This window comes from Accipiter gentilis, chromosome 12 (genome assembly GCF_929443795.1).
Source record: "Accipiter gentilis chromosome 12, bAccGen1.1, whole genome shotgun sequence".
Lineage (NCBI taxonomy): Eukaryota > Metazoa > Chordata > Aves > Accipitriformes > Accipitridae > Astur > Astur gentilis.
Genome location: NC_064891.1, coordinates 23,030,967 through 23,045,395, shown reverse-complemented (window position 1 = coordinate 23,045,395; position 14,429 = coordinate 23,030,967). Strand labels below are relative to the sequence as shown.

The window sequence follows — 14,429 nt, the reverse complement described above, 5'->3', positions numbered from 1 at the left end:
TCCCCAAATAATACCTCAAAAATGCTGGAAGCAGCTATGTACTACATGCTGCCTATGTCTCTCTCTAGGACCACATTCATATTGTCATTTGATTACTTGTATTTCAAGACAGATTTTAGCAATTCAAAACTTTCTGCAAACTGGGTTGGCTAATACTATGAAGCAAACTTATGTGTATGACTGCTCATTAAATAGGAAAGGGGTTATCTGTTAGGCATTGTATTTTTTACTGGATTATTTTTTCTCTTCAGCTGATTATTAAAATGAGATTTCTCAACATAAGCTATAGGGTCAGTCCAAGTTTGTCTACTTCCTGTATGTTGCTGTGTGTTTTCTGGCATATTGAGAACTCTTGCCTTCTTCAAGGAAGCCGAGTATCTTATTTACCATCAAGACCAGAGCAGAGAAAATGTGAGCACCTTTGCAGTGGTATTCCAGTTTAGGACAATCATATTTAGTGAAAGCAAATCCCCCTTGTGCCAGAAGGCCAGGGAGTGGATCACTAGGATTGGTGATTTAACTATTGTCAGTACCTTCAGTAACAAAGGTAATGAGATTATACCTGCAAGCTGCTGATTAGTTCCTCTGATTTTATCTGTATTTATGGACTTAATTAAATACATTGAAAGTTCCAGCAGAATTATAACCTAGGTAGATTCGCAACATTATAACAAATGTTCGCATGGCCTATTTTTGCCTCTCGCCTAGAACTCTTGCATGAGGCTTTAGGGGCTGCAGAAAAAATGTTGGAAGAAGAAGGGGCAATCTGAATCTGTGGTAATTCTCCCATCAGTTGTAGTCACATGGAATTTCAGCTCCAGACTCTTGTCTGGGTTTGGGTAAAATCAAAATAGTTTTCAGGAACCACTGTGTGAAGGCTAAATTATAAATGGCACTGCCAGGGAAAAGAGGTCCTACCAGACTTTTGTCAACTCCCTGAGCCAACCAGAGCCCCAAAACTGATTTACCATTATTGATCACACTTTAAAAGGCAATCAAAAGATAGACACCTATTCATTTATGTGCACTGACTGTGGCTGTAGTGTACACCCAGCAATAGAAACGAACAAGCACTTTGTAGTGACTGTGAAACTCTCTTACTACAAGGCAAATATTAGCTTCAAAAAGAAGAGCGTTGTACTTGAAAAAGGTTCACTAACTCATTACTCCTCAGAGGGAAGCTTTATCGTGGTTCCAGCATGTACACATCTTCCCCACACCCTAGGAAGCTCTCTTTTTATAAGATTAAAAGTATTTTATTCCTTTTGTTTCTTACACTTTTCCACTAATTGAAATAACATCAGCACCAAATCATTAGACATTCTTTTAAAGTTGATTTTAATCAAAATCACTAGGATCAGAATTAAGTTACTTGATTTTTAAGATTAACTTTGCAATCATTTCTGTGGGTATACTCAATTCTCGTTCTGCATCAGCTAGGCATTCATTAGTTCCCCTTGGATCAGGTGCCAGTTTTTTCTTCTGTAGATATTTTTAGTTGGCAAATCTGGTCCTGTCTTTGGTTTTACTAATTTTACATCAAAACAAGTGCATTCCCCTCTGTTCTGCCCTAGCAGGGTACAGAAACTTTGGAGGGAAATAACACATTTATTTTGTATAAAAAAATGGGCCCAGGAAATTAATTTAATTAGTCCTGATTTACTTAGGGATGATATAAGAACTGGGACTAATGGCTCTGCTCTTCCAGTGCTTTTGTATGTTTTAATATCCAAACAAAATGAATATAAAATTTTAGCAGATTACATTTTCTTTCAAGGCACAAGGATAGGAGGAATCAGGCTGATTATCCCAACTTGTATCCCAGTTCTCTCTGAGTTGGTCAAATGGATTGTGCTTTTGCAAACCCAGTTACAAAATCTCTGAGGTTTCAAAATAAGACATGCGGCAAAGGAAATGCGCTTTTCCCCTTGTGCAGTTTGAAATTTAGGAGTATTTCATACAGTTCAACTGTGGTGCAATTCCTGAGCGAGAAAAGAGTGTCGTCAACAGCATATTTTTATGCTGAAATCAGAAACCAAGATTTCAAGGTTCTGCTGTCGCTCTTAAAAAACCTCAGCAAAGTGACCAGACAGACGCAGCTTCCCTGATCATCCCTCCTTCTCTGCTGCTTTATATGGCCTCTCTGCCCTGACGCTGCAGCTTGAAACAAACAAAACAGCAGCACTGAGAACATTCCTTTGCAATGATTTTTAAATGTCACTCCGTTGATTTTATTCTAGTGCTGTTGCTGTTTTCTAAGCTCCGTTAGTATACTAGCTGATGTACAAAACATAAAGTCTTACTGTGCATCCCAAGCAATTTATATAGTCTAAAAGTGAGAATGTTATAATCCAGCCACATGAGTATTCACCAGTACATATGCGTGTGCATCCACAGTCTTTATCTAATACTGGGCTGATACTGTGTGTTTACAGGCAGATGATGACCCTGGAGCTCAGCCCAAAATAGAGGGACTGGGTTAGGTGCTGGATGTGAACCAGCTCTGAACTGCTCTATAAAAACTGCTTTGGTTCAACAACTACATGTCAAGAGGTCCTCTCTCTCTGCCACATGGCACTGAGGATGAAAGCAAAGGTTTCATACCTTCCCCTTCCTGCTCTCATCTAATCCTCGTGCTCTACAGCCTTCCTCTTCCTATATCCACTTGGGACCACTGTTGTGCTGGCAGACAAGATCTGTTTCCCAGAAAATGAACTGTGTTTCGTACAGACAGAGCTTGCCCCTCATGCCATCCCCATGCAGGATACTCTCCTGAGTTTCGTGACGTTTAAGTGTTCAATGATACTGATGGAACAGCTCTGGCACAACCCTGGCTGTCAAGAGTTTCTGCTCTGTCTCCAGCAGGACAAACAGAAATACCTTCTTTATTCCATGACTTCTGTTACATTTGTGCAGTAATGGAGAAAGGGACCAAACAAGCAAGATAATGTCTAGTTTTATGTGACAAGCATCTCCTAACTGTGCAGTGGGAGTTACAAAACCAGTGTATTCCAGGGTGATTTCCTTTCCTTGCAACATAGCCCAGAATGAAAGACAAGAGAAATTCCTCTGGTTTTGTCAGATCAGCACATCTGGGGTATTTTTTTTCCTTGTTTTTTAAGGCTAGTTTCCTCTAGGAGACATTGAGCTTTCTTGGCAAAACTCTTTCTTAAATTGTGTTCTACAATTATGTATGCCCTTGTCTGCTTCAAGGCATGGGCCAAGTATGGTAGCTGGTGTTTTGGTTGGAATCCAGGTGAAATCTGACTGAACTTGGAAGTGTCCAAGGTCTATACCACTGAGCTGGCTGCATTAAGTGAGAAAAGTTGATGATTCTGACTGAAGTGTTCCTACTGGCTTTGATCTGCAAAGCTAGTTAGTTGGGAAGAAGGGTGGATTGAGTCTCCTGCTTGTGGTATTTTGATTGTGGTATTTTGATTCAGTGACTCAACTGGGACCCTTCTGTCCCCGTGAAACTTCATAGGACAAGAATTCACTGCATGTTCTCAAGCCTTTCTCTTCTTCCTACAACCCATATATCCAAGAGAGAATTGCATTGCAGGACAATCCTCATCCATTTCTTGCCTGGGACCCACAGACTGTTGCTCATCCCAAATATGTAAGCCAGCTGTGCTCCACCACTTTGCTGGAAAGAGGGAGAGCTGTTAGGGTGAAGGAGAGAGAACAAAGTCTGTCTCTAGGTATTCCTTCCCTTTCCACTGCTGGAGTGAAAAGCCTTAACTTTGGGAAGGACAGTGAGCAGAGGAAAAGTAGAGGAAAACAAAGAGCAAGACTAACCTTTATAATGCAGGACACAAGACCAATATTGAGTATATCACGGTGACATGATAGTTTGGGCTTCTGCTAACTCTGGTATCACTTGGGTTTTTCCTTATACTTATATTCCTGGTACTACCATGGTAGAGAATGTACACTGCGTCTCTTCAGCTGTTCCTTGCAGGAAATACATTCCTAATTTTGCTACAACCAAAGACCGTTGTCTTTCCAATTTGGGTGGGTAAAAGACTGACTGTGTTTTCTTCTGGAAAGAAGAAGGGTTATGTGGGGATGCATGAGAACCATCAAAGACATTTTTTCCTCTGAATTGCCCTACCACAACTTTTTCTGCTACTTTGCTCATCTTTCTCCATCTGACTAAAGGTGGAGATAGCAGAGGGTCTCATGCCATTTCATGAATGCCTACAGTCTTTTTCTCCTGCTTAGGCAGCTATGGAAGGGCATGTATAGTTTTTCCACAAGATAAAATAGATTATACTTCAAGAGAACCTGAAAGGTAAGAAAACAAATGCCCTGTTTTGAAGCAGAACATTCTGTCTCAACTAACTGGTAAAAAAAGTAAATCCTATTTACGTTCTTGTTAAAATGTTTATATTTATTACAAAAATCTACTTAGTGGTAAAGCATTCCTAACAACTCTAGACATCTCTGCTGTGGTATTTTTGCTGTTTACAAAGTAGGATTAGTTTCTTTTTTGTTGCTTCATGGTGTTGGCTAACTTCCCATCCTTTCAGGTAGACTGTTTCTCAAGCTGTGCTGCTCTTCCTCAGGGAAATGAGCTGCAAGGTGCGCTTATGTGCATGGTGATTTGTTGAAAAGAATTTTTTCAATCCCTGGGCAAAATACTGCTTTTGTTATTCTTTCAGCTGTGTTGTCCTTTCTGTGTTACTAAAGAGAGTGACAGGATTGCTGAGAAATTACTGCAAACTTGTAAACCCTGGATATGCACAATCCAAACAATTCCTTGTTATCTGTAGAGTTCAGCTGATTGAAAACTAAAGAGAGCGAACATACTAAAATATTCTGTTAAACCTAGAGTCTCTAGGTACTGTACAGTATTACAAATCCACAGAACAGCAAGGCAGGCATCAGATGTGAAATTAAAGATGAGGGAGGGGCTGCCTGTGCATTGAACATATATCCCACCCCTCCAAAGTCCAGCCATTAGTTTAAGGTGGAGTGGATCTTGAACTAAGACCTAGGATATAAAATCTCTTCCTTAACTCCTACCCTGATATGCACATTAAACACTTTCTGCTAGGAAGCTGTGATCTGTAAATGGAGAGAACAGATTCCTGATGGACTTCCCTTCCCTGTTCCATTTTGGGTAACTTCTGCCTTCAGGACACAGCGATCAGTTCCTGTGCTACCTCTAGATTTCTTTTATGTATGATCACTACATGGAGACATACACCCAAATAATAGGTCATGTTCTAAGCAAGTTATATGGATTTCTGCATCACACTGGGCTACCAGTGTGTTGCTTCTTGGAGTCACTAATAAAAATTCAGTGAAAGCCAGAATGCAGTTGTTAAACTAGTGGCCTCAGACTTTCCTACTGGTGTTGGTACTTCATTGAGAAATATAAGCTGCGCATACATCAAATTTTGCTTTTAAAGGGCAGGGGTGTCTCTTTTCTAAGTAGACTTAACTTTATGTGTGCTATGGGCTTGGCTTTACACTCCTTTGGCACAAAACTATAACTACTGTAGATGCCACTTGCTCTATTAGCTTACAGGATCAGTCCCAGTGTGTTTAATTATCTCCCCTGCTTATGTATAATATTAATTCCATCAGTAAAGGTAATCAGATATGCCAAATAATTTGTGATTAAGAAGGGATTGGTCTAACACTTATGTATTTGCTCTGATGCTGAAAAACGTCCATGGCTAGAAATTCCTCAGCTTAGTCTTCCTTTACTGAAGACAAAATGGCTGAAGATGTTTGCTTACTGCCAGCTACCTTTTATATTTAGATTCTTAATGTTCTAGGTGGACTACTCAGATATAGATGCCATTGCAACTAAGGTAAGCGTGAACACCAATTTACTAAAAAAAAGCTTAGTTTATTAAAGAAAACATCATCTTCTTGAGCTGTTTGAGCAGAGAACACTCTTGCTTGTTTTCTGGGTAGATGTCTTTCATTTTATACCAGTAAAATAACTAGGAAAAAGTTTTGTTATTCACATTTAAAGAAACAGGTTAAAAGCCGGCTCATTTGCTTCATCTACTTTTTTATAAACTAACGGTTTAAGGAGTTAAGCATATTAAGATGTAAGGCAATATAATTTATGTCAATCCTATGTAGGTCAGTGTTCGATAAATAAAACTCATTTAAACATTTTTTTATCTAAAATGCATAAAAATGGAAACAGAGACAGCTCAGAACTTCACAATCACACAGTTAAAACTGAATTGTGCCATTCTAAAGGTAAGAGTCTTGCCCTAGAGTGTTTCTAGGTCCCTGAGCTCAGAAAAGATCTATGGACAGCTTTTTTTGTGGAAAGCACCTGTTGTTCTTGCTGTTGCTCTGCTAAACTTTGGTCAGGGACAGCAGCAGCAGCTGTGAGGACTTTCCAGAGCTTGAGCGCAGCCAAGGCAATAGCGGTGCTATGGATATTCTGCTGCTGCCTGTGTATAGCCTCAGAAAACTGTCTAGTTTCTTTATGGAAAGCAGTCCTCTAAAGAAGTTTTCATATATTGCATCCAAACTTAGCTTGTTTGCTACAAATACACATGGAAGTGATGGGTAACGCAGGTGATGCAGCAACTTTCAGCTACATGTGCTATGCCATCTGATGCTAGAAAAGGACGTATGAAACCCGTCTCTTCTTCAGTGCCTTAACCCTACCTCTACAGCAGCAGAAAACATGAAAGCTGTATTTCTCAATCTTCTCTTCACTACAAAGAAGTCATTCTTACTGATTTGGAGGCTTTAGGCTTTGACATCTTGAATGTCTTGAGATGGGTATGTTTTGGGTAAAGAGGAAACTATTTGGGCCCAGGTGCTGCAAACGTGATTGACAAGGAAATTGTCTTAGTTCGGTCTCTTAAGGCTGGATTTATAACTGGCATCCTTCCTGTAAAACTCAATTTGTTACAATTTTTAATATTGATTTGATACTATGAGTGGATATACTAGCAGTAATTAAGTGTAATGGGGCTTTAATACATACAGAATATCTTCAAAGGAGGCTAGTGAATATTACTTACATCTCAATCCATTTAACAAATTGCTAAGGGGAATCCACTATATAGTTACAGTAATTGGAGAAAGTAAGGGGGAATTTTTGAGCCTAGTGTACTGTGAAGAAAGGATAAAAATGTCAAACACCTGTGACCATATCTTTAGCTGACATAAATTATATAATTTCTTTTTTTTTTTTTCCCCCCAGCATCACATCTTTGTTAATTGTGTAAATCCATAGCAGATTGATGGACTCAATTCTCCTGGGACCTTACATTTTCAATTACTATAATCTTACAGCTGCTTCTGTCTAACGATTTGTATAATGGATTTGAATATCAGTAACATTACCTACTTCTCTTTAGAAAGTGTTTTCAAAATAGTTAAGGCTACCTTATGTTTCAGGAAAGTGATTATACCCATTTCTGATATATACATTATAATTACATAGTATTACCCATTTTGTTCTATACAGTGTGGCCATCCTAATACTGTACTATTGGTTATTTTAATATGCAGATGAATGCTTGTTTACTCTAATTCTGATTTCAGATCTGTTTTGTCCTCCTAAAAATGAAGATCTGACCTATAAGGTATTAAGTGTTCGACACCATTTGTATATATAGGGTACTAATACATGGTTCAACATAAGGCTGACTCTGAAGCTAAAAGAATCTTTAAAATAAAGTTCAGAACTAAGTGTATAAAATACTTCAAAATTTAAACTTTAAAACAAAAATAAAACTATGCTAATTTTCTTCCTTAAAAGACTATCACTTCTACTTTCAAGCTGTGATATTTCCAGTGGCCACCCTGATACTGTCACTCAACAAGAGGAGCTAAATTGTGCCACAGATTTTAGGATCCCTAGTGATACAAACAGGAATGCCATTTAACAATCTTTAAAATCAGGTCCTAATGTAAGCAGACATATTACTGAATGGTTTATATGAAAAATGGACTAAAAATAATAATAGTATTTCTTATCAGAAGTACTAGAACTCACTTATAAATGCTATAAATGCTTCCATGTATGCAGAATACACGCAGCTAACCTTACACAACAAGATGGTTGGATATGGTAATTTTTAAGTAATATATTTTGGAGGTTCAAGCACTCAAAAAATTACTACATGCTAGAATTATACTTGTAAATGAGATTTTAATTCTGCCTTCTTACATGTGGGAATTAACTTTCATTGATGTCAAGGGGCTGCAGTTTCATTCACAGCCTTTATTTATCAAATACTTCTCTGCAGTACAGAAGTTAATTTTTATATAGGCTAAGGTAATTTCACTTGTACAGAGGTATTCAGGACCACAGTTCAGCTCATTGTATAAGACATAGCAAGGCAAGTGAAGCTACAGAATGCCAAAGAAGTGTCAGAAAATTAATAGAAAAAAAGTATTGCAAAGTAATAAAGGGAATGTAAAAAATATTGTTACTTTTAACTAAACTTCTAAAGAATTTTTAGAAGACCATCTAAAGGCAATTCTGAAAGGCAAAATTAACTCCAGATTTCCATTCTTCTTTGTGAAGAAGCAGCAGAACTCTTGAAAGGTTAGAAAAAAAATACATGCCATTTTTCCTAAACATTTCTATCAGAAATACCACGAGAAGTAAGAACATTGCCTTAACAATTATCCATAAAGACATCAGGATAATTTAGCAGGGAGGCAACTATAATGCATCATGGGAGATGCAGTCCAGGCTACAAGTCCTGTTTGCTAAAAATAGTGAAAACATGCAGAACCCCAAATCCATGTCCCATTAGGCATCCACACAGCTGTGGAAGACAGGTGAATCTCAAATCAGACAGAGGCTAATCTTTCTCATCAGTTTGTTAATCCAAAATACTCTTCAGATAACTGCTATTTTATCAACAAATTGATAATTTAATTTTCCAGGTGGAATATTGAAAAGTGGAAACTAGTATTTCCATTAAATCACATGCATTATTATTAACAGTCTTTATCCTAGTTTCAAATTCATATTCTATTAAAACCAGATAAAGCTAAAAGACTTATCTGTAATTTATACTGCTGGAAGATCAGAACCAGGTACCGCATTCTACCATAGATAATATGCCTCTGTACAAATGTAATGTATGCACATATGCATATTTTTAATCCATTAATGAATTCAAATTTTTATGATCTTGTCCTATCAATACCTGCCTTATAACGGAGGTCAATAGTTATGATGTCAAAGGTTTTATAGATACAAAATACATCTTTTCAGTTCACTGTCTCTTTAATTTTAAAATCCAATTTGAAACCACAGGACACTAGTTATTATAAAGTTATGCATGAAAATGTTTTGTTTAAAACACATGTAAATAAAACTAAAGTCTCTAGAATCTTTAAGGGCGAAAATTATGAGGAATGGTTTTTTTTCATTATATTACTTAGTGTTTTATTTACTATCAGGAACACGTTAATTTTTTACTGAGAAAAAAAAAGAAAAACTGCAATACCCTATCAGCTATGCACCTGTATACAGTCCATAAAGATGTAGACAGAAGCTTACAAAATTCTTTGATGATTTTCTAAGATAAGTTAATATCAGCAAGATATATTAAAAAAGAACTCAGTTCTGTTCATTCAAGCCTGTCCTAGAATCATGCAAGTTACATTAGTAAACACATATTACATCAGAAAAAGCACTGCTTTATGGCTTTGTTTAATTAAAATGGAAAATAAAAAAGTGGGGCAGGATAACTTTATACCAGATTAAAGAATTGCTGAGGATCCTTTCTATACTTTGAGAATTGCAGACGAAACTAACATTTCAAAAATATTCTGTAATATAATTAATTTTACTAACTCTGGAATAATTTTGAGAATCTGCTATTAATGAATGTTAAATTAAAACCTTAACCCTCAACTTAATTGACGTAATCTCTCTCCGCAAAGTCATAACATGAAGCCTGCAGATCACCGAGAGTATTTTCTGTGAAAACATAAAGTAAGGATAGGATATTCCAAAAATAGCAGCTAGTCCGATGCTGTAAGTCCATCAAGGAGGAGAACAGTTTATAAAAAGTCTTCCCTCATAAATTCTTTTGCTAGCTATAGTAGCTGTAATAAATGAAGGGTTGCTGTAAAATGCCCAAGGCCACGCTTTGGTTAAGAGCTAACCAAATGATAACCTGTATCATCTTTGAAAGGAGATGCACTTTTTCTTTATGGAGATGAGACCCGAGAGCAGGGGTTTTGTTGTAGCGCAAAAAGGAGTTGCATTTTATCTGAAGCAGACTATTCATTGACAAAAGAGCACTACTTAGACAAAGAAGTAACTGTAGAGAACAGACAGCATGCTTGTAAGGAAACTGCAATTAGAATGTATTGTTGTTGCCTCCTACCTTGTACACAATGATAGGAATATCAATGACAATATAGATAAGGTCTCCTAGTGCCAGACTGGCTATCAGTGCATTCGGGCCATTCCTCATACACTTGTTCTGGTAAATGATCCTCAGCAGAGTTGCATTCCCAACCATTCCAACGATGAAAATAGCACAAGATACCACCGTGTTAATGTATTTAAAAGTTTCAGCAATCTTAGTCTGCTGGGAGCATTTGACAGTTTGGTTGGACACCAGGGGCTGTCTGGTGGTGAGGAGTATGCTAGATTCGATCCCTGAGAAAGTAGAAAAGTAGTTTCCCAAGTCGCTCCGATTGGCAGCATATCTGTCAGAGCTGTCACTGAGGACAAATCCTGCAACCAGCAGCAGCAAGCAAACTCTTAAACACGAGGCTTCCATCCTGAAGTCCCCAAAGAGGAAATTCAGTGAGACCGGGTTTTTTTCAGTATTTCAGTGAGATACTTCTCAATTTTTCACCTGCAGGGAGAAACAATAAGCAAAAACAAAAAAGAAGAAACAGAATCAATATGACAGGTAGACTAACACACCCCGTTTCTCACTTAGGACGGGTATTTGAATGTACAGTCTCTATAGCACATATGTATAAATACCTGTTTAGAATCACTGTGCTACTCTGAAATCTAGATTACCCACGTTAACTGTCTGACAAAAGGCAAACACACAAAAAAATTCCATAAGTAATTGATGGCTTATACAAATGAGATCCCACAAAACCCTGTTAGTTTGAGACAGAATTTGTGTATGAACAGGAAAAATACAGTAGATGAAGTTCTGTTTTAAAATATAGTCTTGCAAGAAAAGTAAGCCAGCAGAGAGAGGATTTGGAGACTGCTGAATGATATTTTAGCTAAAATAAAAGGTTGGGGTTTTTTTTCTTTGAAAAAGGTAACAGCACTGCATTAATAATTAAAGGTAGTAAATTTATTAATTTCCTGAATATTTTTTATATATCGGAACAATGAGGCTTTATATTATCTTTCTCAGACTTTCTAATTACCTGGATTTCAAATGCAGACTGAAAATACATGTATTTCAAATCAGATTTTGGGCCAGATACAAAGTCCCTCAATATTAGGAGGAAGACTTTTATAGTCTCAGGGCAGACCTCTGGCCAGGAAAAGCCCTTCAAACTTGATGTGTCGTTTGGTTCCTGAATGTCATTGCAACTCATGTTCAGTATTTATCCACGGTGAAGCCAATTATAAAAATTTAAGCTCTTTTCAAGATAAAAACTACTTAGGTTAGTATTCTAAGCAACAACTCATGACATTTCCAGATAGGAAAGGAAGCACCATAGCATTCTGTCCCGGTAAGTATGACTGCCTATGTGTAACGACCAGAGCTGGCTCCCTGCCACAGGGGGTACAGATACTACACCTCCAGTGAAACCAAGGAGGCCATTCAAGTTCATTTCCTTGAAGCCTCAGTTAATTTACGATAAAGATTTCTTTACATGGCTCATATCTGCGAAACAAGACGAAGTGCTCTTTGGCAGCGTTGCCAAAAGAAGAGTAGAAAGTAAAGTATTTATAACTTTCTGATTTCTAGAGACTCACATGAAGGATTTGGGAGGATCCTTTTAAATAAATTAATCCTAATTTCATTCCCTATGGGGCTATTAAATCAGAAATTTACCAGAGAAAGAATGTGAGAGACAATTTACTGATAGGACTTCTGGAGGCAGCCACAGTATAAATATTTACTACTATTAACCTCTTCTGTTGTGTGTGGTCTGTAGCAGTGTGTGTGTGCCTATACACAGCAGCAAAGGCAACGTTAGCCTGAGTATTCCTCTCTGGCGTGTAGAGTGCTATCCCTCACAGACCAGGGATCCACGTTTACAGTCTTTTATATTGGTGTATTTGAGACGAGGATCTGACCAACCATGAGCTCCTATGCACTCAATTTTAAAGTTTCACATACTAAATAGTAAATCCTTCTTTATTAAATGCTGGTTACAGCTGTATCTCAGGGCGGTTAGCAACAGTTTGCATGATGTAAATGCTTTCACTTTAGGTTTTTAAATCACATCAGAAACAACGGAAGTGTTTGATTGTAACTCTTTTCAGGCAAGTATGAGTACTTTTATTACTTACTATGACTATGTTTCCACAATTTACAAATGGAAAAACTGAATCACTGATTTAAATTACTTTCCCAAGTTCATACTTGCCCAAGTAAATGTGATACAGTTAGGAACAGAACCCACAGCCCTATTCTTCAGTGGTTATATTAGTATCCTCCTTATTTAATGATGTTGTCTTGTGAAAAGTTGATATATCTATCATATGAACACGGTGGTAGCATGGCAATCAGGCAGCCAGCGTGCAAAGCTAGGAACAAAATTGCCAATTACCATCTATCTCTTCCCTCTGCCAGAAGAAACATTTCATGATGAGGGAAAACTAGAAAAATTCTAATATAATGATTTCAAAGGCTATTTTCTTACAGATTCCGGACAGCCCTTCATCCCTCTGTGCGTATTTTCAAATATGTCCATTGTTACAGAATAGAACATGTTTGCTGCCTCATACAAGTAACATACTAGCATCCGTAATAACTTTTCGTAAGAACATAATCTAGTATTCTCCTTCACGTGTAATCGGAATACCTGGAGCGTGGGAGGTGGCTGTGTTAATCTGGAGGGCACATGCATGTGCTGCGCCTCTGCCCCTGCAGCACCGCAGAAGGAGCCGCAGATGCGGAGAGCAAAGCTCCCAACTCGCCCGGGCTATCACGCCCTAAAAATTCCCATGCCGAGATTCACAGGGAGGGACCATACTACTGGAAATGGCATGGTTCGAAGTGTTAAAGACGAGCTAAAACGTTAACAGTGGTTAACCTGCCCAAAAGGCAGCCGAGATGTCACCCGGAGCCACTAAACTTCACCAGGGCTGAAGGCAATACTGCCGACAAGACGAATTTCTCTCGGTCGTCTCCGGCTGCAGCGCGGACAGCGAGCGCGCTTTGCTCTTGGGGTATTTGCCGTGTATTTCTTCCTCTAACACGAAAGAAAAACATCCCCTGCTTGTAACACTAGCGAAAGATCAATTCCAACGGGCGCTTGGCAGCTCATTAGTCCTACCTCCCCTGCAGCCTACGCAGAGCATCCGGCAAGGTCTGTGTATTGTTAAACTTTATTTAATAGCCGATATCCCAAGCTGCCTTGTGCCCGTCTCTTGTTCTCTCTCTCCCTCCCTCGCTCCCTCCTTCTCTCTCTCCCCCCCACCCGCGCACACAAACACACGCACACACAGAGAGGGTGCACCGCCGTCGCCTAATCGTTGTCGGGAGCGTTAGCGAGAAGTGCTGAAAGCGTCCCGCGGCCGTGGGCCGGGCTCTCCCCGGGAACGGGCAGGGGCTCCGGCCCGGCTCCGCCGGCGGCGGACCGCGCACTCACCCCCGCCGTGCCGCCTCCTCCTCCGCCGGGCTCCGGCTCCGGCTCCGGCTGCGGCTCCGGCTCCGGCTGCGGCTCCGGCTCCGGCTCCGGCTCATGCTGGGGCTGCCGCCGCGGCTGCCGAGAATTGCCTCCGAGTGGCTTTTCCTGGGATAGTCTTACCAGATCCTCCCGCCTGCCTCTGACTGGGTGGGATTGCAAATCTCCACCTCCCCTCAAGCAGTACGAGAAAGAGACGGACTGCAGAAGTCAGAGCGTCCCCTCTCTTCTGCCCCCTCCCCCAATTAAAACAAACCTCCAGCCCAAACTGAGCCCCTGCCAACGTTAAACACAAAGGCTGCCTCCCGGGCACAGGGGAACACTGAGCTCTTTAACCGTTTCCTCGCCGAAATTGAGCCGAACTACTTTGCTGGACTCGTCTAAGCAGCAGCCTTGGGAATCCACTACGGCGGCTGCCTGCTCATAGCACGCAGGGGGCTCGGGAAGGCTGGGTGTCTGATCGAACCAGAGGACACAGGAGCCCCGAGCAGAGCAGGGGAAGAAAAAAAAAACCAAACATCTCCTCATGAAATATACAGCTTTTGCTTTGCTTCTTCCCCGGCTTTGGCCAGGATTATAATATGGTTCCAAGACAATCGGTAAAACTCGATGTGTGAGAG

At 39.5% G+C, this 14,429-nt stretch overlaps 1 protein-coding gene across 1 annotated transcript in view; it reads right to left on the bottom strand.

The window, feature by feature from the left end:
• The window catches only part of EDNRA (endothelin receptor type A), a 34,382-nt gene extending 20,327 nt beyond the window's left edge, over positions 1 to 14,055 (bottom strand). Inside the window, exons 1-2 of the mRNA XM_049815061.1 lie at positions 13,774 to 14,055; positions 10,350 to 10,829 (exon numbers count right to left, since the gene is read on the bottom strand). Of these exons, the coding sequence (XP_049671018.1) occupies positions 10,350 to 10,751 (402 nt within the window). The 5' untranslated portion in view covers positions 10,752 to 10,829; positions 13,774 to 14,055. The remainder of the gene's footprint in view (positions 1 to 10,349; positions 10,830 to 13,773) is intronic.
• Between the last annotated feature and the right edge of the window lie 374 nt (positions 14,056 to 14,429).